Source organism: Alternaria ethzedia (genome assembly GCF_023757985.1).
Source record: "Alternaria ethzedia strain BMP 0044 chromosome Unknown scaffold_3, whole genome shotgun sequence".
Taxonomy (NCBI): domain Eukaryota; kingdom Fungi; phylum Ascomycota; class Dothideomycetes; order Pleosporales; family Pleosporaceae; genus Alternaria; species Alternaria ethzedia.
This window is the reverse complement of record NW_026056196.1, coordinates 1,624,080-1,648,061: the sequence shown is the minus strand read 5'-3', so window position 1 is coordinate 1,648,061 and position 23,982 is coordinate 1,624,080. Positions and strand designations below refer to the sequence as shown.

The following is a 23,982-nucleotide window of genomic DNA, read 5'->3' as shown; positions in this document are numbered from 1 at the left end:
ATTAGCAATAGAGTTGGCCTGCAAGCCCCCAGGCCAGATGTATGCACACCGATAGTCGACCAGTTTCTAGTTCACTCATGCGAAAACGGTGATTACCGAAACTCAAAGGAAAAGGCCGTTCAGAAGGGATGCAAGGTATGCTACCGCAAAGCTCGACTCAGCCGCGAGATTTACTACTATGCGCCTGCTTCTTAGCCCGTCTGCCAGCTGAGATAATGTGCCTTTTGGGGTCCATCTTTGCGTTGGTATTTCCCGCGGAGAATTCAACTTCTTTATCTCGATGTGCTTGTTTTGCGAAGCGATCGTAGCATCCAGTAAGCGAAACGGCTTGCGGCTCCCTTGCAATGTGCCGTTTCCTATGTGTCGGTGTTGCTGTTTGGCTTTCCGATGCGGAGGAATGTGCTATAAGCACTAGTCGTGTCGTCGTATCAACCGCACTGTCAATACGATAAAGCTGTAAGGGGCGGCCTGCCTCTGACTCCGTGCCAAAGGTGAGCACCAGAAGCAGTAGCCGTAGGTGTGGTACTGTCGCATTTCCGGAGACCTCATTGTCGTTCGTCGGTGATAAGCTCGTGCGCCGATCCAGGGCTGTGATTGAACCTCATCTGAGGTGTACAGAAAATGTATCGAGGGCACTCGACGAGATGATTGACTCAGATCGGTTCGTCGATAGCGCTGCGATCACACCCCATAGTTTCGGCGCAGTATGCCCCACTCCGTGTCGAAGTACCGCCCAAACCCTCGAATCTCGCACATACGATTGAAACACTTCTGACAAAGCTGATTCCTAAACCTCGTCCTGTCACAGCGTCCATCTCTCCTTGGATCCTTTTCCCAGCTTGGGTCCGCCTCACCCTGCTGATTCCGCGGTCCAATTTTCCAGTTGCTGTCGACGGGTCGTCTTAGTCGTGGGTCCTCGAAGACACACGGGAACCCCACTCGGTCGCCATCGAATTCCGAGAGCCAATGGCAGGCTTGCTCTCGTGCTTTGCGGTAGCATCGTGCACACAGCTGTCCGCGATGCCGAACTGTGCCACAGAGGCGAGAATCTTGGGGGTTGAAATCGTTGCGCCATGCTGAGAAGCGAAATTCTGGGTCTTTGCAGGCGCAGAGATATGTCCAGCCTTTTCTGATGCGTTCGGAGCTGTCGCGCTCAAGCTGGTGCCTGTAGACATCGATGCGGTACCTCAGCAACGGCTTGTCTGGATGTGCTTCGGCCTGCTTGTACAGTGCGTCGAAGCTCATGTTCTTGCACCATGAACATATATCTGTTCCTTGTTCTTGTCCTCCTGGACGTGAGCCACATGCGGTACCGAATGCACAGTGTGGCTTCGGCGGCGGTGCTAGCATGACAAGCAGGTCGTACAGTGGTACACCTTGTCTGTTAGCGTGGCCGACAACCTAGCAGAGCGACTTACCAGGTCAGGTTCTGGTATGGCTTCAACTCGTTATTGTGTTGTAGCCTTCCACGTCATCGTCCGACTCCTCACTGCCCTCCTCCGAACCTGCCGACCTTGTCACCAGTTTGTCTGCTTCTTCATGGCATAGGCCCGTCGGCGTGAAGAACTGGGCGATTCTGATCTTCCGCAAACGCCTTCTCCAACACCTGGTACACGCAGTACCTTTCTTGCGGACAGAAGCGCAGTCTAGGCGAGTGCCGCGGAGGTTCAGGTCATGTAGTCGCCACCTGCAGTGCTGAAAATCTGGATCCTCAAAGGCGCAGAGATAGCGACCACGAGCTTCGATGTTGCGTTTCAGAACGTGCTTGCGCGCAGTTTCTTCGTTGATGAGTTGCAAGGCAATAGTGTTGGCGTCAGCCCAAACTCGCAATTGTTGTGGATCGTGTCGTTGAAAACAGTCCGCGCAAACCCGATTTGGGACGTAGATTTTCTTGCCGATGCCGAGACAATGAGATCTAGAGACGCACTCGACAATCGGTGGGGGTTTGAAAGTGGATTCAGAAGCTGAAGCCATAGACTGGTACCGAACGTCTAGTAGTCAGGGCTCCCACGCTCACTGGTTTGCGGTTAGCTCAACGTCCTTGCATGTCGGCTTCTGTGATAGGGCGCTCCCGGTATGTGCTCCTATGACGTTGAGATTGACATTCTTGCCGGTCGTTGAACATGATGGAAAGACATCGACTAGTTGATGCTTGCAGGTTCTGCAAGTTGCATTGACAGGTAATGGGGACGGTACTGGACGAAAGCGGGCTGTCGCCATCTCCGGTGACATGAGTTGCGACCAATGCAATCGAGTGCATGCTTTACCACACGGACGCTACGGGCTCAGTCATGGAAGCTTTTTGTGGCGTAGAATGTGTCCGATGTGTCGGTTCAACTGTTACTGGGCGGTGTGATGCGCTGATCATACTCGCTAGGCTACCGGCATGGTAACATGCCATGTGCCTGTGCCGATTGGGTACCACTCGTGTCCATCGTGTCAACAGTGGTGTTGCTGCGCTAACATGCAGCTATGATCACCATGAGGTATGAGACCCGACAAACCGGACAGGCCAAAGCGGAAGCTAAGCCACCGGCTAGCCCGTAGATTTGTGTAGCTGAACCGGATCTTGTCTACCACTCGTCGGGAGACGATGGTACTCTTCTAATTCGTCAGCTGTGAAGAAATCGCAGCAGCGTGGAATATACGTTACGTGTATTTTGGACTTCGAACGCTTGAAACCTGTCGTGATTCGATGATGCTGTGATAAAGTTTCGCTTCGAGCATTCTAAACATGAGGAGATCATCGTGCACGGCCATGAGGTCCTTGCTAATGACCCCGATGAAGCCCAAGACGCTGACTCGTTCCGGTTCATCCGCCTCTTGATGCAACATGCTTTGCATCGTGTTCGAGACGCAGTCACTTCAACATCTGCTTTAGTCTTTGCAAACACTGTGTAACCGCGTACTTGCATCGAATCGACCCATAGTAGAACTCTATCGGATATGCAGTTGTGACGCAATCTGGATCGGCAGTTTAGAAAACGACCTGTATCTTCCGCGATCCATCCTCATCTCTGGAGGGTGATATTTGGCCGGTATGAGGTTTTCTGATCCGATACAACGGGTAAATGCGGTGTTTGGATGCCTTGGGCCTGAGGCGTAGGTGTCAGATGACATGTGGTCCTCCTGCTTGTCTGGATTTTGCCAACGCGATGACGAATCTCTCTCAGGCTGCAACCATACCCGTGAGTAGCCATGCGGTGCCAAAAGAACACTAGTCGTATAAAGCTGCCTGCCCTTGCAATGGTAGTATGCGCTGAAAATGTGTGCAACACCGAGTTGAGCTTTCATATGCATAGACAGTCGTTCGACATGGCATCGGATTTGACCGCAACGTACGTTGGCGATTGCGCATTACGCGTGCAGTGGTCCCAGATCGAGTCATCTAGTGTTAATCTTTTGAGCGAAAGGGTGATGCACATCGATTCTTACAGCCGAGACAGGCCACATCTGGCGCACGACCAGCTTCATATGGAGTCAGTGGCTTGGTCACATGTCGTTCGCTCTGGGCGACCCGGGGCACGGGTAGGATATGATAGGGATCGGGACCCTGGCGTGCTCATCCGTTGATTCGTTACTGAAGGCCGTGGTGACTTTGATCAATAAACACCACTTTGCACCTCGCCAGAATCTGTCGTTGTGTTACGTGTAGCTGCGCGGTGTGGGAGGCAAGCACGCAGACATGCACGCTGCAACCTGCTGCACCCGCTCGGCATTCTGTTGTATCAAAGCTTAGTGGCCACGGATATCGCCGTCCATAGAGCTCTGCTCAAACCGCAATGCTGCCAGATGACTGAAGGGTCGAACGGTCATCGAAGTATAATTATTGTGGATATACTACTCCGGAGATTGGGTCGTGCCGCGAATGATCGTGCCAAAGTCGACGTTCGGCATGATTTCGCGGGTTCCCCATGGTTGGAAGCTATGAGGCGCTGTGCTGTAGCATTGTCGTCACATGTCGGCGAGGCTGGATCGCACGAATACACAGGGTGTACAATCCGTCCATCTGGGATCGTACGGGGCGAGCCCTGTTGTGGAAGCATCAGGCGTCGGCTACGACTCGGCGAGGCTGACCTATCCAAGGTTGGCATTGACCCGCATCGCCTCAATCGAAGTGTGGCGGCTGGCGGCACTGCGCGAAAGTAAAATTGGAAGCTTGCTGGGGTAGCTGTCGAAGGGCTGTTCTGTCTTTGTTTGCGCTGAAAAAACGAACATCTGAAACCTCTTCTCACTAGCGTCATTAGCCTCGCGATCACCGACGCGTCTACGGTGCACCGACCTCGGGACGCGTGCACATCATTGCACGCGTAGCCAGCTTGCCACACACTCACACTCCAACCGGAATTACACAATTGGCGACGTCACCTTGGCCACCGCAGGACATCATCATTCGTCTCAGCAAGCGCGAGGCTGGATCATGTGGTCTAGCTTCCTTTCCCGAGCGCGTCCTACCCCTGAGAGAACAACACCTGCAGTGCAGTGCACGGTCGACACGCCGGAAGATGTAGCTGCATCGGTGGAAGACAGACATGTCGATATGTCGGAGTTGCAGCCGACTATTGTTCTCGACGATAGCGGCGACGCCACCCTATTGGTCGGCACCGATTCAGCTGGTCTTCAGCCGGTCCAGGTATCTTCGACAGCAATGACCTTGGCGAGCCCGGTATGGAAAGCAATGTTCGAGCGACACCGGAAAGAAAACGGCGCCATTGAGGTGCCGCTCCGGGACGACGAAGTAGATGCCTTGTACATTGCACTTCGAATCGCTCATCTGCGCTTCCATGAGATACCACGAAAAGACGGCCTTACAATCGATGCCCTACTCGAGCTCGCTGTCGTGTGCGCCAGATACGACATTGTCAAGCTCGTTCGGCCGTTCCTGGATCTCTACGGATGGGCGCAATGCCACTATCCCGATACGGACTCCGGAGAACGATGCGATCCCGGCTGGTTCTATGTTGCCTGGACTTTTGGCTACAAGGACAGCTTTCAGCGTCTTACTCGGTTTACAGTGAAGAAGATCGGGCTAGATGACGACGGGAATGCTATCATGGACGATGGCCAAAAGCTTCCAAAGTATATGCCTCCAGGGCTTCTGGGTATGAGAATCTACAAACCAATCGAAACAATCGTGCAGATATGCTGACCAACCTTCAAGAGCGCATGTTGCAAATCAGGGAAGCTACACTTTCGGCTATGCTGGCTGTCCTCTACGATATTCTAGACGACATCATACACGTGTATGTCTGTCAAGTCGATGAATCATGGGAGCCCAAGTGTCGAGCCATGGTTTTGGGCTCCTTCATCTCCTTCCTCTTGGAGAATGATCTCTACCCAGCACGACGGAGAGCTTCCGAAACTCCCTTCAGCATCCAAAAGCTGTACGATCTCGCGCACTCTGCCCAGATTTTGACTTTCGAATCACATGACTATACAGGTATGGCAGCACATATCCGACGGTCTAGTTGGGATCCTGCAAACGTTACGGCGGAGACCTTCAAAAACAATGGCGGCCTAACTCTGCACAAGAAGTGTTTTGGGGCCTTCCATCTCCGATCGAAGCTGAAGACTATTTACTCAGACATAGGCTCAGCCGTGCTCCAATCTCACATTGAGCACATGGATAAGCAGGCTCTGAAGTAACTTTCTTAGCTCCGACGGCCCGATGAACGAGTAAACGCGGGAAGCCATACTTCGGGTGATGAAACGCGACGGTTCTCACGCGGAAAATGCCGGAAAATGCACTACAGTGTTGATGACCGAATTTACTATTTACGGCTCGTAGTAGAATTGAACAATGACAGGTCGTTGCGGTATTCCGTTGCTACAGCACGATGACGAGGCTCGGCTCGCACTACCGCGCGCAACAACAACACCCCGCTCACGACGAGACTTGGTACTTGGCAACCACCTCTTCCACCTTCCCGATGTAGTCAACCAAAGTTCAACGCTCCCGCTTTGAATGTACCCAAGCCATCGCCAAGACTGTATAGCACAACAATGCCTGATTGCAAAGCCGATAACACGGCTTGCGAGGATGAACACAAGCTTGGAAGCCATTGGCATCGATGGCCTACATAAACCTTGATGGGCTTCGGATTCCTGGAGCCTCAAGATTGACAGCCTCGCAATGCTTCCTACCATTCGTTCCGCAGCCGTCGCGTTGCTGGTTTCCGCCGCGCCCGGCTTGGCTCAGTTCCCAGCGGAGCCCGTGGGTCTCAAAGTTTTAGAATCGCGCTTTGGAGATGGTGTAAAAATCACCTTCAAAGAGGTTCGTGCGATTCAGCAATCAGCAATGCTTCTTATCTAATATGTACATGTTAGAACTCGCTTTGCGAAACCACACCCGGTGTTAAGTCCTACTCCGGCCACGTCTATCTGCCTCCGGGAACCGCGGACTTGGGTCAAGGACAGGATTACCCGATCAACACCGTGAGTGCAGGTCCAAAGCATACATAGCTCTCACTTACCAATGTAAACTAGTTCTTTTGGTTCTTTGAAGCTCGTGAGGATCCGACGAATGCGCCGCTCACCATCTGGCTCAATGGTGGACCGGGTTCTTCATCCATGTATGGTATTCTCGAAGAGAACGGACCATGTTATGCGAACCCAGATTCCAACTCAACGCGTCCGGCGGAATGGAGTTGGAACAGAGCCTCAAACATGCTCTATCTCGACCAGCCGGTGCAAGTTGGCTTGTAAGCACTACATCTGCTCCCTGGCCCAAGAACCTGTTTGTTGACTCCTGCCCGCAGCTCCTATGATACCCTGCAGAACATCACTCGCAACCTTGTTACCGGCGAGGTCACGCTTCTCAACGAGACCTCCACCGTGCCTGAACAGAACACCACTCTTCTCACTGGAACTTTCCCTAGTCGCGAACCAAACAACACCGCGTTTGGCAGTGTCAATGGAGCCGTAGCAGCATGGGAATTTGCGCAAGCTTGGTTCCAAGAATTTCCCCACTACCTTCCAAACGACACTCGCATCAGTCTTGCAGCTCAATCGTATGGCGGACGCTACGGCCCCGCTATGATGTCCTTTTGGGAAGAGCAAAACCAGCGCATTGAGAATGGTACTCTTGGCGAAGAGGGTTACATCATGCACCTTGATACCCTGCTTCTCATCTCCGGATGTGTTGATCGCTACGTGCAGTACCCTTACTACCCTCAGCAAGCATTCCGTCAAAACGGATACGGTATCGAAGCCGTCAACGAGACGACATACAACGCCATGGTTGAAGCAGTGCCAGAATGCCTCGAGCGCATCCAGAACTGTCGCGATGCCGCTAGACAAGACGACCCCGAGAACCTGGGTATCGATACCGGTGTAAACGAAATTTGCGAAGACGCAGAATCGTTCTGTCGCGCGGAAATCGTCAGCCCGTACAACCAGTATGCAGGCCGAGACTACTACGACATCTCCACCCCGTCACCACCTCCATTCCCACCGCCATTCCATGAAGGATACTTGAACCGCGAATGGGTACAAGCTGAACTCGGCGTACCACTCAACTGGACAGGCAACTCACCTGAAGCCTCCTCCGCATACCGCGACATTGGTGACTACCCACGTGACAACTGGCTCGACGACCTTGGTTTCCTGCTCGACAACGGCATCAAAGTCTCGCTCGTTTACGGAGATCTAGACTTTGCCTGCCCCTGGGCTGGCGGTGATGCCGTCGCCAAGGCAATCAACTGGACTGGTTCAGCTGGGTATGCCTCCGCACAATACGCTGAGATCCAGACCAACGACTCCTACGTCGGTGGCCTCGTTCGTCAATACGGTAACTTGAGTTACATCCGCACGTACCAAGCCGGTCACGCTATCCCAGCATACCAGCCCGAAACCGCTTTCAAGATCTTCACTCGTGCGCTGTTCAATCTCGACATTGCTACTGGTACTGAATCAACATCTGGAACGGATGAGAGCAGCACATACATGAGCACTGGTCGCCCAGACCCTGATGTGCAATTCGACGCTTTCACCAGCGAAAGACTGACGTACTGCTACACTTGGGACCTCAGCTCTTGCACCGAGGAGTACGTCGATGCGATTCTGGATGGCTCGGCGGAGATTTGCCAGTACCTTGTTGTCGATGCGAATACTACTGCGCTGTTCCCGGAGGTTATTGCAAAGTGCCGCGCGGAAAGCGGCGGCAATGGTACTATGCCTGCTGGGCATAGTAACAACACGCTGCCTGAGTTCGAAGGTGCTGCTGCGAGCGTAAGAGGAAATGCGTGGACCGTGTGGTCAGCACTCGTCATCATGGGTGTAGTGAGCTCTATGCTCTAAGAGGGCGAGACAGACTCTAGAAATGGTTGGGTGCTGACACTGTCCGACATTGTCTCCACAATACGACGATACATCACGACCACGTGCAAAGAATGCATATAACATGATTTGGTATCCATTACCTCAACTCGGATCTCCTCAATCTTCCAAACTAATTATCAAGGTTAACACCAAACTTCTTAGCCTGCTCCCTCTGCACCTTATCCCCCAAATGCGCTTCCACACCCTCCGCATCACCCTTACCCCCCTTCCCACCTCCACTTCCACTCTTCTCATCCTGCCCGCCCTTCTTCGCCCCACCGCTCTTCCCATCCATACTCCGATCCCCACCCTCCAAACTCGTCGCGCCATGCAACTCCTCCACATCAGCGTGCCCCCCATTCTTCCTCACAACCTCATCCCCCGCGCCCTTACTCTTCCCCACCGCATCAGCCACACGCTGCGCCCTCGCATCCATCTCCTGTCCCTTGTTCGACGACGTCGAGATATCCACTTCGTCTTTATCTAGCTTTGTGAACTTTTGGTCCAGCTGCGAGCGCTCGGGTGAGGTGGCCCCGTGGTGCGGTTCTGTGCGCTTCTTTGACGAGGATGTGTCTTTCTTGGGTGGGAGCGGGTCTTGGGCGGAAGAGTCTTCTTCGTCGTCGAGAGGGTCCTTTTTGGGCTCGTTGACGCCGAATTCTTCGGCGTTGTCGGCGATGGGGGCTGCGGCGCCGCCGGCACCCATTCCGGGGAGGGCTGGGGTGGGGTGTTAGTTATGGGAGATGGACGGGTTTGGGCATGTTTGGGTTTTTTTTCTTACCGTCTCCTGCTTCGACTTCGGGCATAGGGGCTACGTGCTTGGTGTGTTGGAGGGTTTTCTGTTGGTCACGTGTTAGTCGCTGTTCAGTCTTGTGTCCATTGGAAGACGTACATCACCAGAAGCTCCATGAAGAAGCTCTTGACCCTCAATTGGGCCATTGTCGCTAGATCCGTCTCCGTTGCGAGGCATAATGTTCAATTCGTAGATTCGAAAGAAAGGTTAAGTGGTATGGTGGTTAGAAATACTGCAAAGCTGTGTAGCAAGAATAATTCTATACCCCAGCTTCAACACGACACCTTCATATACCAGCTACTAGGTACTTGGAAGTTGGCAACCCCAAGTTCTAGGTCTCCGGTTCAAAGACGTCATAGCTTTTGTTTATTGTTCGTTGCAATGCACTAGGCGGTCCACTAGGCGGGGACCGGAGAGCGTCCGGCAAAGCTGTAGTGGACTTGCTGCTTTTTATGCACAGCAAGCCTCTCAGGCACCGCACCAGATCGAGTGTAGTCCGAATTCCCCCACATTTTGTGTCATTGTACCTGAGGCCTTTTCTGGCTTTGGCGCTCGAGCCCGGGGCGACTTTCCGCGAGTAATATTGGCGGTGTGGGTTGAGAGCGACTGGAACATTGACTGCGGTATGGTACCAGGACGTAAAGTGTACGAATCGAGTATATTATCATGTCAGCTAAGGGTATAATACAAATTAATGGTGTCGCATAAACATCGTCGTCATCCCTCCTTCGTTACAACAAATGAGACTCCCTAATAAACAACCTTGTGATCCCAAAGAGGCGCCTGCCTCACGCTGTTGTCGTCCCACTCGACCTTGCCCTTCTCATTCATGAGTGCGCCCTCGTCTGTGACCTCGACACCATAGCTTCCCAAACTTTCAGTCAGCTCCGCAACCTCATTCTTGCTAACGCCAGCTTGATCTCTCGCGAGCCAGATGACTTCTTCGCGTTGCGCCAAAGCGGGGTGTAGGTAGGCTTCGAGAACGTCTTGCTGGGTGTAGGCTGGTACAGGATGGCGGAAGCGTGTGATCAAAGAGGAGGATATCTCGCTGACGGAGAGTGTATGCGGGGAGAACGCCTTCTTGAGTAGGGATCGCTGTGGTGGGGCGTTCGATGGAGGAGCCATGCCAGCGCCTTGCTCACCGGCGTACTGGCGGCTTTCCTCTCTGTAGCCAGAGACAAGAGCTTGCTCAGATCGCCTGCTGTCCTCGCGCGAGCGTTTGACGTTGTTGTATCCAGGGTGCATACCATTGCCTTCGGAATGTCTTTCAGCGTCGTTGTGCTGTTGGGGATGGTTCGAGTCGTCGAGCAAGTTCATCTGCTTGATCTTGCGCTTCATCATGACGTGGAAGATGATGGTTGCTACGATCAGCACTATCTGGAGCACCGTTGGACCAGCAGATGTGACACTGTTGCCGATGCCGATACCGAAGAGACCCAAGAGACAGAGCTCTCCAAGGTAGACACCTACCATGAGCTGCTCGAGCGCGCGAGCATAGAAGCCACCCTTGGTGTCAACGTGGGTGTCGTGGACGTAGATCATGTTGTAGCGGTAGGCCAGGTAGATGAACCCGATACCGAGTGTCGCAAAGCCCAGAACGAGTGGCGCAATGCAGGCGTATGAGATCGCGATGACGCCCAAGTTGGTCCATTTCGGGTACTCCGCTCCCCAAGATGGCTCCGTGAATGACACATAGCGCATGTACTTCTTTCTCGGTGTTTTGGCGAACTTGCTCAGGATGAACACGCCCACCAGTCCCATCAAGTTGAAAAGGTACCTTGCAGCGTTGGCAAGACCATACAGAATGAAGTACGAGATGTAGAAGTTGGAAGCTTTGGGAAGATTCTTCGACAGTAGTGAGACAGCCGATGCTGGATTGCTGACGATTTGACTGGCGACGGCGGTGGCACTGGAAGTGAAAGTTGTGATGAGGAAGACCTGAATTACTTGGAATGCAAAGTACCAAGTCTGGGTCTGCTGCTCGACTTCGGACAGCGTTACTGCGCCTGCAAGTTTGGCGACGACTAAATTTGTCAGTATGCATTGGGAATAGGGAGCCTAAGGACAACTTACAGCGGCAGATAATAGGTACCAATGCCATCAGTACAGCGAGAAGAATGGTAGGCAAAAGTCCAGTGATTACACCAAGGATGGGTCCAGGAATGGAGTCAATCCATGCCAAGAACGGCACGTTTTCCGTGAGATAGTTGACGTTGCTGATGATACCAACGATCGCGACAGGAATGGCCCAGAACATAATCAGAAGCGCAATGAATATATTCGCAAGGATATGACGGAGTTTTCTGTTCTTGGAGCCCATGCCGAGGTTCTTCCAGATGATCTCATCGGGTAAGACACCCATCTGGCGGGACTCAAAGCTTGCTGGTCTGCGATGTTGGTGTTCGTTGAAAGCGGCTTCGGCGGCGGCCATGGTATCGAATTCGATGAAGACGGCACTGGCAAGCTTCTCCCTGCCAGCGAGATGGGACTGTTGAGCCGATTGGATCTTGGGGAGGAGCTCCTTGATTTGGTTGCGGTAGTAGCCAATGGAGTCGACCTTGTGTCCAATGAGGGGCTTCAGCTTGTGCGTCGGTCGCAATGCCTTGTCGTAGGTTGCGTTCTTCTCGCTACCCTTCTTCTGCTGTTGCTTGGTGACAGCTGACATGAACTTGATCTCGCTGGCCTCCAGCTTGGGTACATTCTCTTCGAGTTCTTCGACATCATCTTCTAGGTCCTTGACGTCAGGTACCAACCAGATCTGCGCGACTTGTGGGAACGCAGTGTGTAAACTCTCGAGCGATAGATCCTTCTCTGGTACGTCGGTGAAGAGAACTGTTCGTTGCGAGATGCGACTAGCATTCCAGGTGGACAACAGGTAGGCCTTTCGGACCTTGACAAGGTATAGCATCTCCCTTCCGATTAGGAACAAGACCCAGCCGAAGAAGACCCAGGCCATGAGCGCATGGGCAAAGTAGCGAACGTCGTTTTCGACATTAGAAAAGCTGATGATATCTAGGCCGGATTCACCACCTCCGCCAGTGGCATTGACAGGGAATAGCACTGGCCAAGTGATGATAGCACCGACAAAAGCCATGAGTGTGAGCACCTTGAGGAAGCGCATGTAGAGGTAGGCATCGAGGGAGTGGTGGTTGAGGACGTAGTCATCACTGATATGCATGAACTTCTTGATCCAGCCGAATTTGCTTGAACCCGCCGATGGAGTCTTCTCACTGTGTTCTTCGTCAGTCTCGATGGAAGATGTGGAGGCAGATATGTGATGAAACGTACTCTTCGAAAAGCGCATCGTGGAAAGTTCGTGGTGCGTATAAACGCCTCTGTTTTGCTCGCAATAGCAAGAAAGCACCCACGAGGATTCCAGAGACCACTATACATGGTACGAGCGTTGAGTACAAAGCAGACACTGACGAAGAGCTGCTGCGGTGGCTGCCCGATCGCGAAGACGCGCTGGGTGAAGACATGGTGCGCGACGTCGAGGATGTGAATGAGGCCACGAAACGAGGGTGTCGTTTTCAGTGTGTGGTTTTAGCAGGTCGAGCTGCCTTTGATGTATCGGCCCTGGTTACACCTTCCATAACGGCGCTTGCATCATAGCACCCAGACTCTGGCGTTTCCCCATAAACATTCAATGTCATAGTACATGGTCGGCACACGCGTTCCGACTAGTCGCATGCTCTACCAAACAAGATGGACCAGGGGCAAGTCGCGCGAGGCCGGAGGCTGGAACGCAGGTTGGTTAGAGGCTGGAGGATGGTCTAGCCTACCGGTTACGTCGATCCAAGACGATAGCGCGCATGCTGTAAAGCTTGGGAGGCGTGAACGTCGAAGGCGCACGCGGGGACGAGCGTCTGTGTCGTCATTTGCCCAACGCGAAACTCGCACAATCTCTGCAAAACAAGGTCATGCATTCAACAAGAGCTGCTGGGCATTGCTCCGTTACACCTAGCCTGCCGTTTTTGCCGTTCAGCGGCAATTTCCGTGCAGCGCTGGCCAACGACATCGTGGTTGACATCGTGTGAGGCTCTTTTCGAATGGAGGTGTGTCGGCGGGCCTTACAGCCAAAATCTGCCGGAATGGTCATGGCGCAGTCACTTAGCCACAGCTAAGCTTCAACGGGACGAAGATCAGGTTTTCTCCAGGCGCCACAATGGGGTGTGTGGGTCACTAGCTACGCATGAAGCTTGACTGGACATGGGTTTGCGTTGGCATTCAACTTGCGAGCAGTGGGTTCTCATGTTGCGATTCCCTCCTCTGGTCAGAAATACATCATTACTAGAATTGATAGACTATAATACAGGGCTCCGGTAATCCGTAGAAAACTTAGCTCATGAGCAGTCTCGTAATGGCACTAACATTAAGTGTCCTTAGATCACTGTAATGTTGCCCGGTACCCAAGAATACCACTGGAATGCCTGTCGCGTGCACCATCGACACCAGTGTACCCACCATATCGCCGACGGTATCGCATTTTGAGATGATAAATCCATCGAGGTTTCTCCCCACGCCAAAAGAAGCGTTGAAGTTGCGTGCCTGTGCAACAGAGTCTGTGCCGACAAGCGCTTCACCCACCATGAGAATCTTGTCTGGGTTGGCTAGCTTGCCGAATTTCTCAAGGGAAGACATGAGACGTTGGTCGTTGTGTCGGCGACCAGCGGTGTCGATGAGCACTACGTTGAAGCTGTTCTTCGAGGCAAAGGTAACGGCATCCGCTGCAATGTTGGCAGCATCTTTGCCATAGCCCTTTTCGAACAAATCGACCTGACCTCCTTCTCTTTGCGATAGCTCCTTCAGTCTATCTACGTGGACGCGTAGTTGCTCCACAGCACCAGAACGAAATGTATCCGCTGCTGCGATGAGCACGCGGTGGTGGTTTTGCAACAGGAAAAAGGCGATCTTGGATAGGTTTGTCGACTTTCCGACGCCGTTTACACCGACAATGGAGATGACGTAGGGGCGGGATGTGGTGGCGTTGGTGTGTTGAATTTCGCGGAGGAGGTCCAGGGAGGACGTGGGAGTAAGCATCTTGGTGAGAGCCTTTTCCATGGAGGATTTGAGTGTTGTCTCGATCGCTGTTGGAATAGTTAGTAGCTGGGTGTGGTGAGGGATAGGCGTGTCAACTGACTGGTAAAGCTGGGAGTCTTCATGCCCACGAGATCGCGCTCGACGCTCTCACATAGTCGCACCGCAGCTTCGAGAGCCACATTCTTGCGAAGGAGGTGCTGTTCCATTCCCTTAAGTGGTTTTGCCAAATCCTCCTTGGTGAGTGTCTTGCCGCCAACCACGTTCCTGAACAGGCCGCCAATTGCACCCAAACTGGACCCTACTAGCCCACCAGAGGCAGCGGGTGCTTCCTTGTCCTTCTTCGCGTTTTGTGCTGCAATTATCTCGTCCATCTCTTCATCAAGATCTTTCAGCACGAACTCGCCCTTCTTTGTCTTGTGGCCCCATGTCTCTGGTCGGATCTCCTCAAGCGCCTCGTTCCCAGAGGCGTCGCCCTGGATGTCTGATTGCGAGTAGTCGAGCACAGAATCGTCCTGTTCTTCGGCCCCGAACTCGCCCCACACTCTGCCCTTCTTGGCTGAGCCCCTGCCCTTCTTCTTGGCTGATGCTTCGTCACCCGATGACACTGGTGCTGAGCTGAATGCCGAGGCCTTCTTCTTGTCCCGCCGTGACATCTTCCCTCCAAACGGTCTTGCCTTTCCAGTCAAAAGCTGACTTTGCGCAGGTGTAGTAGGTCTCGACGTATCTGGCGTGGGTACTGGTGTTGAATCGGCGCTCGTATCGTACAAGGACTGCTGTGGTTTCTGTAATGCCGTTGGCTTAGGCAAGCTTTCGTCGGCGCTGTCGTTGTCGGTACTCGATTCGGGAGTGGTGAGCTTGATACTTGGTGCGCCAGAGTCGCTGGCACCTTCCAGGTCATGCATCTGTCGGTCGAAGTAGGCGCCGAATTTGTCGCAGTTGACCACACTGCTGTGCTCCGTCTTCAGCTGCTCGCCATAGAGGCCGACGAAGAGTGCGCGCACATTATCGAGGAGCTTGTCGACCCACGTCAGGTGTACTAGACTCTGGTATACGGCCTATGGCACGGTCAGCTCTTGCGCATATCTACGTCGCATTGCGCCGTGGCCCTATCTCGATCGATTGGCGAAACGAGGACTGTGTTCATACCACAAAGATGAGGCCAAGATCCTTCGCTGCGGTCCACTTCAGAGTATATCCCTCCTTCTTGTACGTAGGTTTGGCGCCGGCATCTTCGGCGTGAGGTTGCACGCGCTCCTCGATGAAGACATCCCGGATTAAACTGTTGATGACGTTTGCGCCGACCGGGACATATGTGCGCGACCACAGGACTACGCCGGAAGTAGTCAATATCTCGAAGGTATCCAACATGGCGAGGGTGAAAGGCGGCGGGAAGGTTGCGGAAGGGAGACGTGGTGGTGCGGCGGGCACATGTGGGATATGACGACGGGCCGTGCACGCTCTTGCCAGATGGTCGGAATTCGGAGGTGCCAACGACACCGCAGCTCAAGGCAGAAATTCAACCAACATTGACGTCGACGTGTCCAATTGCGCATCACAAAACTCGGGCTCCTTCGTCTTTTTCCATTCTCTTAGACACCGCACTCGCTACACCGACCATCGCCCCGACGCGCAGCCATGCAGCGCCCCAACTACGGCAACCCACCACCGGCGCATTCACCACCCTGTACGTATTAAGACGCGTCTCATCGTGCCTCCTGTAGACGCTGTGTACTGACTCCATCAAGTACACCACCCCGTCCCACAACACGTTTCCACAGTCCCTCAGCTACGGTCACCACCTCCCCCGCAACCCCCTTCACAACCCCAGAGCGGCTATGGCTACGGGTCACAGGCTGGTGGCATGCCGCCTCAACAAGGCGGATATGGCGTGCACCCGTCGTTCGGAGGCTTCATCAACGACCCCACTGCTCAGTTAGGGTTCCAGATGGGAAAGAGCGCCGTGGACGCTGGGCAGCACTATATGGAACAGAACGTATGTCCACAAGGCATAGCGCAGGCCTCCCGTTCATGAACAGACTACTGACAACATTCCAGCTAGGACGCCTTGTCTCAGTATCCGCACTGAAACATTATTTTAACGTCACAAATTCCTACGTCCTCAACAAACTACGCATCATCCTCTTCCCATGGTGGCACCGTCCCTGGTCGCGCCAACGGCAACACACGGCCGACCCATCAGCCTCCGCCGCACTACTATACCAACCTCCGCGAGAAGATGTCAACTCACCAGACATGTACATACCCACCATGGCCCTGGTGACCTACATTCTGCTGTCAACACTATTCGCCGGTCTACGCGGCGCCTTCAACCCCGAACTCCTGGGCAAAACCGCTACCGTAGCCATCGCAGTCACCTTACTCGAGATCCTCATCATCCGAACCGGCACCTTCCTCCTCGCCATCAGCAGCTCCTCGCAACTCCTCGACCTCGTCGCATACAGCGGCTACAAGTTCGTCCACGTCATCGTATCGCTGCTCATCACCAACTTGGCCAATTGGATCGGTTTCAGTAGTTCATGGGTCGGCTGGGTCATATTCCTTTACTGCTTCAGCGCGAACTCGTTCTTTTTGTTGAGGAGCCTGAAATACGTGCTGTTGCCCGACAACAAACCACAAGACGCCTTTGGCGCTCCTGCTCCCGTGGGATATCCTCAGGATATCAAGACTGGTCAGAAGTCGAGGAGGACGCAGTTTTTGTTTGTGTATAGCTATGTGGTGCAATTTGGGTTCATGATCTGGTTGAGCAAGGTATGAGTGGGGTACAATCAGTGGCGTAGTACATCTACGCTGAGGGCGCAGAGGGCAATGTATGTCCCACTCAGCCCTCGGTTGGACTTGAGAATACGCGTAGCTACGCTGTTACTTATTACCATTTAACGATTTGGGCAAGCGAGGAGTCCGCGCGAGTGTAATGGTCGCGTTTGAGAAGTACCATGTATCATGTATCTATTAGCATCTAGCATCCGCATCCGCATACTCAATGCAGAGAGTCTCATGCGTACTGATTGAAATCTACATGTATCTAAATCATGTCGCACAAAACCAACGAAAAGAACGCCTATGCCCGCTGTAATATCCACCAGCCATGGGCGAGTGAATCCTCCAGTAAGCCATACCATACATGCGCCCATACACCACTTTTGAAGAACCCATTCCCCACATCTCTGCGAGAATCCCCGACCATCTAACCCACAACCGGCACAATACGCCCCATAGCACGCATGTGCCCCATACTCTCCTCATTCTCCCTCTGATAATCCAACACCACCTCACCAAACTGCTCAATCTGGTCCTGTGCCCTCGGCGCTCCGATCAGGACAATACCCCTCGGCACCACCACGTCAGCGACCTGGAAGCAACCAAAAGTAACTACCTTTTTGATAGCGGGACAGGACCGGAAGACACCAGCGACGATCTCAGTGTCGACGACGGGACAGAAGGAGAGGTTGATCTCGCGGAGATGAGGATATTCCTTCTTGCCGTCGAAGATTTCTGTGAAGGTAGCATGGGAGATGTGGCGGCAGGAGGATATATCTAGGAATTCGAGGCGCGAGCCGGAATGGGCCATGAGGGCGCGGAAACCGTTGGATGCGAGGCCAAGGGGCTCGTCTTCAGGTCCGTCGGGGTTCGTGTTGTCTAGGTCGCGGGTTGAGTTGACATCGATGTAGTGGAGAGGTGGGTTGGTCCAGTCGGCGAAGAGCTTCACGTAGCCGGCGTCGGTGCATTCGTTGTTCTCTGTGAAGCGGAACTTGCTGAGATAATGACACTTGTTGTGGATGGCTTCGAGGACGTCATCAGTGGGCTCTGTTGTGTTGTCTAGGAAGTGCTCTAGGCACAGGGTGCGAAGATTATCGCCGACTGAATCGACTAGGTGGACGAGCTTCTCGCGGGTGATGGGGTCGTAGAAGCGGAGTGTGAGGTGTTTCAGGTGCTTCAAGTGAGCAATAGCGTCGATGCTGTCCGGGCCGATCTTCTTGCAGCGCTCAATCTTGAGGCGTTGAAGGTTGGGGCAGAAGGTGGAGAGTGCCTCAACTACTTGGTCGTCGAACGCGGCGTCTAACCACTCAACTTTCAGTGACTTGAGATCTTGGCCCCGGGCAATGAAGAGCTCAATCCATTTATCGTTGGAAACGAGGTTAGCTCCTAACAACTGGATTTCCTCCAGTGCCTTGGCCTTCTCGTTCATGTAGTCGATGTTGCTGTCCTTGAACTGACAGCAGTTGCGCAGCGACAGACGCTTGACATTTGGGCAAACGGCAAAGATCTGGTCGTAGTCCTCCGTCTCGAGATATGCTGCCTCATGAATTGCGATTGACTGCATATCTGACTGGAGGAATAGCTTCATCGTGTTGGAGTTCATCGCTCGCTTCTTAGAAAAGATCTCGCTGATTCGGTTCATGATACCCTCTGGCATATCGCCCAGTTCGTCAATGTCCTCCGAATGTTTTGCGAGCTTCTCGATGCATAATTGTTGCAGTGTCTTGGGTCCGCGCTGTGTCATACCATCGAGGCGGTTGCTCTCAATCTTCCTGCGACCCTTTCGCACCACGGGCTTAGCCAGTTTCTTCTCTGCCTTCGCATCTTTGACCATCTCTTTTCCACACGGTGTACACAGGAGACCACCGTCTGGACCAGCTTTGCTGTATGGTGTGACGGTAAATCGCTTGTCGCAAATCTCGCAGTTCTCCAATTGACCAGGGAGTGGCTTTGCCTTCTTGTACATGTCCATGGCGTCTTCAAAGTCGGACTCATCGTCTGATCCCTTCTTCTTGCTCTTCTTCTTTGATGCCTTCTTCGCCGCCTTGCCCTTCTTGATCTTCGCTATGGCCTCGTCTTGGTTGCGTTTACGTTTGCGGGTGCGCTCGGCTGCCATTGCGGAGGATTCGGCTTGTAGGTCCTCCTCGACATCTTCGTCATCTTCACCGGCATTTGAAGGTCCCTCGCCATTATCTCCTGCTTCTGCTGCGTCTCGCTCGGCTTGTTGACGGCGCTGTTCGTACGAATCGCGGATCTCTGCTGCAGAGATGTTGTTCGCCTGAAAATGAGATATTAGCGAGTGTCTCCCTCAAGCCTCGCCGACTGAGGTTTGCGCAGCCGCTATCGAGCAAGAACCCAGCCGCTTCCGATCTTCATGTCGCAAGTCTCGAATGTTGGGCATGCTTGTCCCCAGAACAGATGTCACTCACGGCCAGAAAGTCTGTCAAGGCAGAGTGCGGCCCCCGAATGCCTGCGCCTCTAGGTCGTCGTCCGCTCCTGTCGCCACTCATTAGTCTTGCGCGCTCATCAAGTCGAATAGCGAAACTTGACTTACATGATGTCTGTATCTATTTCCTACTGTAAGAGCGATTGAAACGAAAGTGATTTGAAAAAAAGTGCTGCGGTACAGTCGCGGTGGTGCGACTGCGCTGGGTGTGAGTGGGGTGGGACATGCGCAGGAAGGCGCGTTGGGGTACGGCGCGCAATCACGTGGTGGCAATTAGTCGCTTTTTCCGGATTAGTCTACCCCTGACGGCATTCCTTTCACTATCACCACAGTCGCGCGATAGGGCTATCCATAACGCTATCGATTCAGGAATTCAACTTTTGTAGTCCTATGTACGTCCCTCCGGTGGGACAGCACGTGGTAGACAATTTGCTGTCATGACCACAGCTAAATCAAATAATCCATGTACACATCAAACGCCAGTCCAATCCAAACTACCGCATCCCCTCGCAGAACAGGACCTTGTCCGTTGTGCAAACTTGTCAATCTCTGTCATCTCGATATACCGGGGTCAAGTAACTAGATGACTGTGTCGTCGTCACTGTCATCATTGTCCTCGTCTTCTTCGTCTTCCTCCTCATCCGAGTCCCAAGCATCGACAGTGGACCCTGTCTGTCGGACAGTATCCCCCATAGGCATCTATGAAATAGTCAGTATTGTTTTTGCCAACACTCAAGATTTGAAGGATTCATCGTTGAACATACCATAGGAGGACCTCGAGGAGCAGCACGAATCTTGGCCCATCCATTGGGGCGGATATCCGAAGTGTCAGATCGCTCAGCCACGCTGGAGGTGAAGGTGTGGGACGAGCCGGTGACGGAGGAAGTCGAGCGACGATAGGCGTTGGGGTTGAAGCCTGAGCTCGCACTAGGAGCCGCATTGGACTGGGTGTGCCAGGACTTGGTGCGGACCTCGCTCCAGCTGTCGGTGTTGGCGTTCCCATGGCCAGCCGGGTAGGAGTATTCGGTGTCGATGAGGCTCTCGTCTGCTGAGCCGTTGATGGACATAGCCTTCTGGAATCCAGCCGACAGCGCAATACCTCCGTCTTCAATATCCTTGCGCTCGGTTCGTCGGTTGATGCCGTTAACAGTCTTCCACTCGTCATCTCCCTATACAGGTCAGTATGACGGCCACAGATAGCCCTTATAGAAAACTCACATAAGTAGAAGATGTTTCACTAGTAGCTGCGGACCAGTACTCGGGAAACTGACCCTGGGAGTGGTCGGGTGGAACAAAGGCCCTATCTGGTTCGATATAGCGGTCTTCATCGACGGCCTCATCAGCGAGCTGAGCCTCAACACACTTGAAGCATTTGGCAGTGTCGGGCTTGGCGCGCTGAGACTTTGCGAACTCCTCCAAGCCCTTCGTCTTGCCACACATGGTGCACTCGATCTCGACCTTCTGCTGCCCAGTGCAACTGTGGCAGTTGATGGGTTTGGTGATCTTGCTTGAGGTCTTGATTTGGTGTCGTGCATCGGTCAGCTGCTTGGTGGAGTACTTGACTTGAGGAAGGTTCTTGTGGCACCGGCCGCATTTGATCTTCATGGGAAGTGGGATACCCTGGAGCCTTGGAAGAATAGTTAGCAACGCGTCAAATTGAACAACGACTGGGTTAGTTCAATGGTAGTCACGCTGTCGTTGGCATTTCCGGTCAATGTTATCTGTACGTACCTGTCGATCTCGTCCTGGTTGTAAGCGTGCACATTGCGGCGGCCTCCCATCGTTGGCGACTGGTGTTGTAGAGTAGTATGTCAAGTATGAGAACGAGAGAGTGTGTGGAATGGGGTTGACGAGAGACCCTGAGACCCTGTATGGCGGTGGGATTAAGAGAGGGATGCCTAAGCGAAGCCTAAGGATACACGTTGTTTGTTTGGGCCGAACTCAAGGTGAAGGCAGGAGCCAGTGAGAGAAGCTGCAGCTGCCCAACACATGCGTAGCATGTGATACTGCGATCTCGGCGCTGAGTAGCAATCATCGTCTGGAGTCCTGTACGGACACCTGAGGTTACACACTGAGCACACAGCCTTGAAGCTGTCTAACACTCTGCTACGTCTTCAGCTTCTCCAGCCTCCTCTATCTTCTTCCAATCTCTCTTTAACTACTGCCATAGGTCGTAAGGGACAATCTGGGAAGCCATCAGAGGCCAGAAAGGCTAAAATGCGTGCCCGCGCTGCTGCGTTCCAGCCTCAACAAGCCCAAGCAGCAGCTGACGCTCAAGCTCAAGCTCAAGCTCAAGCGGCTGCAGATGCTCAAGCGCAACAAGCCGCTCAACCCTTACCTCAACTTCAAATGTCGAACAATGCCGAGGCGATGGACCTTACATCAAGCACCGATAAACAGACCAAGGGTGCATTCGGTTCCAACGCCACCTCTACCTCCAGTACGACCCTTGGAAACCCCGAAAGGAAGGATGTCGGCACACAAACATAACTCTCGTGCGGAGGCCACAAGGTGAATGCCACGCTGAGATGCTACCGCTTGCAAAGCCTAATCAAGACAATCTAGATAGCCCCGGCCTGGGGACTTCAACAGATATCAGTGGAGATGGGGTTGAGTTTCACGTGAAGTCAGCAAAACAGAAGTTTAGCGATGGTGAGAGAGGCATGGAGTTTGGGTTGTGCATCACTAGTGTCGCCAAGATTTCGAAGCGGTGAACGCCGGCAGAAATAATTCTAGGATCGGGGCATTCGCGACCAGGAACCTTTTGCGCATACACTCTCAGCGAATACGTGCAGGGAATTCCCCAGTCGCTAGTTTACGAAGCGGATCGAAGTTGCCCCTGTCGCACAAAGGCTGCCAGCCACCGCAACTGCATTATGGCCACCGAACGCGGCTCCAAGCCCAGCACAGCGCAACCGCGGCGCAAGTCGCAAAACGCAGCGCCCATAGACGACGAAGACACCCGCGCGATCGCCGAATTCACCGAATCAGCCACAAAGCAATATGGGCGCGGCGACCGCATACGGCCCAAAACAGTCAAGGATAAGAAGCTGCGGAGAAACATTACATCGCTTGAGACGAAGAACAAGCAGGCGGCGATAGAAGCGAAGAATGTCGAAGTTTTGCTCGAGAATAACCCAGGATTGTTGGAAACCGAGAATGAGCTGGAAAGGACATACAAGGTACGGCAAGACGAGATCAAGCAGGAAGTTGGTCTGGAGACAGCAAAGAAGGGCTTCGAGTTGAAGTTAGACGGTCTGGGTCCTTACGACGTATGCGAGTACAGTCGCAACGGCCGTGATCTGTTGATCGCAGGCAGGAAAGGACATGTCGCGACCTTTGACTGGCGAGACGGAAAGGTCGGCTGCGAACTCCAACTCAACGAGACGGTGCGAGACGCGCGATGGCTGCACACGAGCAACCAGAAGAACTTTGCGGTCGCGCAGAAGAACTGTGTCTACATCTACTCGGGCGACGGCGTGGAGATGCACAAGCTCAAGAACCACTCTGAAGCCACATACCTCGAATACCTCCCCTACCACTTCCTCCTCGCCTCTGTATCGACCGCAGGTATAATACGATACACCGATGTCTCAACCGGACAGTCACTACCACAACTGTACACAAAGCTCGGTCCCGCGACAGCTTTCGCACAAAATCCACACAACGCCATCCTGCACGTCGGCCACCAAAAAGGTCTCGTAACCCTCTGGTCGCCCAACAGCGCCACGCCCCTCGTCAAACTCCTCCCACACCGCGGCCCCGTCCGAAGCATTGCAGTCGACAGATCAGGAACATACATGGTCAGCACATCGCAAGACCGCCGCATGTCCGTCTGGGACGTCCGCATGTTCAAGGAAATGTACCAAACCCACCTCCGCGTGCCGGGCACCACCCTCTCCATCTCCGACCGCAACCTCACAGCCGTCGGCTACGGCACACAGACCTCCATCTACAAAGACGACATCTTCCGGCGTAACGCCGAAGACGCCGCACCGCCCATCATGCCATACATGGGCTGGGGCGGCGAAGGCCTAAACGTCAGCCGCGTGCGCTTCTGCCCCTTCGAAGACGTCCTCGGCATATCGCACGACAAAGGCTTCTCCTCCATCATCGTGCCCGGCGCCGGAGAAGCCAACCCCGACACCCTCGAGCCCGGCACCAACCCCTACGAAACCTCCAAGCAGCGCCGCGAAACAGAAGTGCACGCCCTGCTTGAGAAGATCCAGCCCGAGATGATTGCGCTCGACCCCAATTTCGTCGGTAACCTCGATCTTGCATCTAATGAAGAGCGGCAACGCGAATACCGCGCTGCGAGGGGCGAGAAGGAGCCGGATAAGGTGGATATGTTGAAGAAGAGAGGGAAGGGCAGGAATTCGGCGCTCAGGAGGTATTTGAGGAAGAGTGGGACGAAGAATGTGGTTGATGAGGAGAAGGAGCGCGCGAGGGAGGCGTTGAAGAATATGCAGAAGAGGCAGATTGAGAGGAAGGAGAGATTGAAGAAGGATTATGGTCCGGCGCTTGAGAGGTTTGCGAGAAAGTGAGTCTGGAAAGAATTGGCTTGATGCTGTTTCAGACTTCATGTTGGCGTTGGCGGTGAAAAGTACGC

General features: G+C 53.5%; 9 protein-coding genes across 9 annotated transcripts; 4 read left to right on the top strand and 5 right to left on the bottom strand.

Moving 5' to 3' along the window:
- Positions 1 to 4,540: 4,540 nt before the first annotated feature.
- J4E87_002045 (uncharacterized protein) lies at positions 4,541 to 5,646 on the top strand (the record flags this gene model as incomplete). The annotated part of the gene is made up of 2 exons (XM_049373684.1): positions 4,541 to 5,102; positions 5,141 to 5,646. The coding sequence occupies 2 exons, from the start codon at positions 4,541 to 4,543 to the stop codon at positions 5,644 to 5,646; spliced, it is 1,068 nt and encodes a 355-aa protein (XP_049237054.1).
- A 487-nt stretch (positions 5,647 to 6,133) lies between these two features.
- J4E87_002044 (uncharacterized protein) lies at positions 6,134 to 8,298 on the top strand (the record flags this gene model as incomplete). Its single annotated transcript, XM_049373683.1, has 4 exons — positions 6,134 to 6,274; positions 6,328 to 6,435; positions 6,487 to 6,701; positions 6,759 to 8,298. 4 exons carry the CDS (start codon positions 6,134 to 6,136, stop codon positions 8,296 to 8,298), a joined length of 2,004 nt encoding a protein of 667 aa, XP_049237053.1.
- A 151-nt stretch (positions 8,299 to 8,449) lies between these two features.
- Positions 8,450 to 9,122, bottom strand: J4E87_002043 (uncharacterized protein; the record flags this gene model as incomplete). Its single annotated transcript, XM_049373682.1, has 2 exons — positions 8,450 to 9,033; positions 9,098 to 9,122. The coding sequence occupies 2 exons, from the start codon at positions 9,120 to 9,122 to the stop codon at positions 8,450 to 8,452; spliced, it is 609 nt and encodes a 202-aa protein (XP_049237052.1).
- A 737-nt stretch (positions 9,123 to 9,859) lies between these two features.
- On the bottom strand, positions 9,860 to 12,413 carry J4E87_002042 (uncharacterized protein; the record flags this gene model as incomplete). Its single annotated transcript, XM_049373681.1, has 2 exons — positions 9,860 to 11,133; positions 11,183 to 12,413. 2 exons carry the CDS (start codon positions 12,411 to 12,413, stop codon positions 9,860 to 9,862), a joined length of 2,505 nt encoding a protein of 834 aa, XP_049237051.1.
- A 1,034-nt stretch (positions 12,414 to 13,447) lies between these two features.
- J4E87_002041 (uncharacterized protein) lies at positions 13,448 to 15,517 on the bottom strand (the record flags this gene model as incomplete). The annotated part of the gene is made up of 3 exons (XM_049373680.1): positions 13,448 to 14,196; positions 14,250 to 15,204; positions 15,296 to 15,517. 3 exons carry the CDS (start codon positions 15,515 to 15,517, stop codon positions 13,448 to 13,450), a joined length of 1,926 nt encoding a protein of 641 aa, XP_049237050.1.
- A 267-nt stretch (positions 15,518 to 15,784) lies between these two features.
- J4E87_002040 (uncharacterized protein) lies at positions 15,785 to 16,924 on the top strand (the record flags this gene model as incomplete). Its single annotated transcript, XM_049373679.1, has 3 exons — positions 15,785 to 15,833; positions 15,895 to 16,142; positions 16,205 to 16,924. 3 exons carry the CDS (start codon positions 15,785 to 15,787, stop codon positions 16,922 to 16,924), a joined length of 1,017 nt encoding a protein of 338 aa, XP_049237049.1.
- Positions 16,925 to 17,354: 430 nt separating this feature from the next.
- On the bottom strand, positions 17,355 to 19,685 carry J4E87_002039 (uncharacterized protein; the record flags this gene model as incomplete). Its single annotated transcript, XM_049373678.1, has 3 exons — positions 17,355 to 19,205; positions 19,482 to 19,488; positions 19,681 to 19,685. The coding sequence occupies 3 exons, from the start codon at positions 19,683 to 19,685 to the stop codon at positions 17,355 to 17,357; spliced, it is 1,863 nt and encodes a 620-aa protein (XP_049237048.1).
- Positions 19,686 to 19,952: 267 nt separating this feature from the next.
- J4E87_002038 (uncharacterized protein) lies at positions 19,953 to 21,154 on the bottom strand (the record flags this gene model as incomplete). The annotated part of the gene is made up of 4 exons (XM_049373677.1): positions 19,953 to 20,072; positions 20,138 to 20,542; positions 20,592 to 21,000; positions 21,105 to 21,154. 4 exons carry the CDS (start codon positions 21,152 to 21,154, stop codon positions 19,953 to 19,955), a joined length of 984 nt encoding a protein of 327 aa, XP_049237047.1.
- Positions 21,155 to 22,249: 1,095 nt separating this feature from the next.
- Positions 22,250 to 23,917, top strand: J4E87_002037 (uncharacterized protein; the record flags this gene model as incomplete). The annotated part of the gene is made up of 1 exon (XM_049373676.1): positions 22,250 to 23,917. One exon carries the CDS (start codon positions 22,250 to 22,252, stop codon positions 23,915 to 23,917), a length of 1,668 nt encoding a protein of 555 aa, XP_049237046.1.
- Between the last annotated feature and the right edge of the window lie 65 nt (positions 23,918 to 23,982).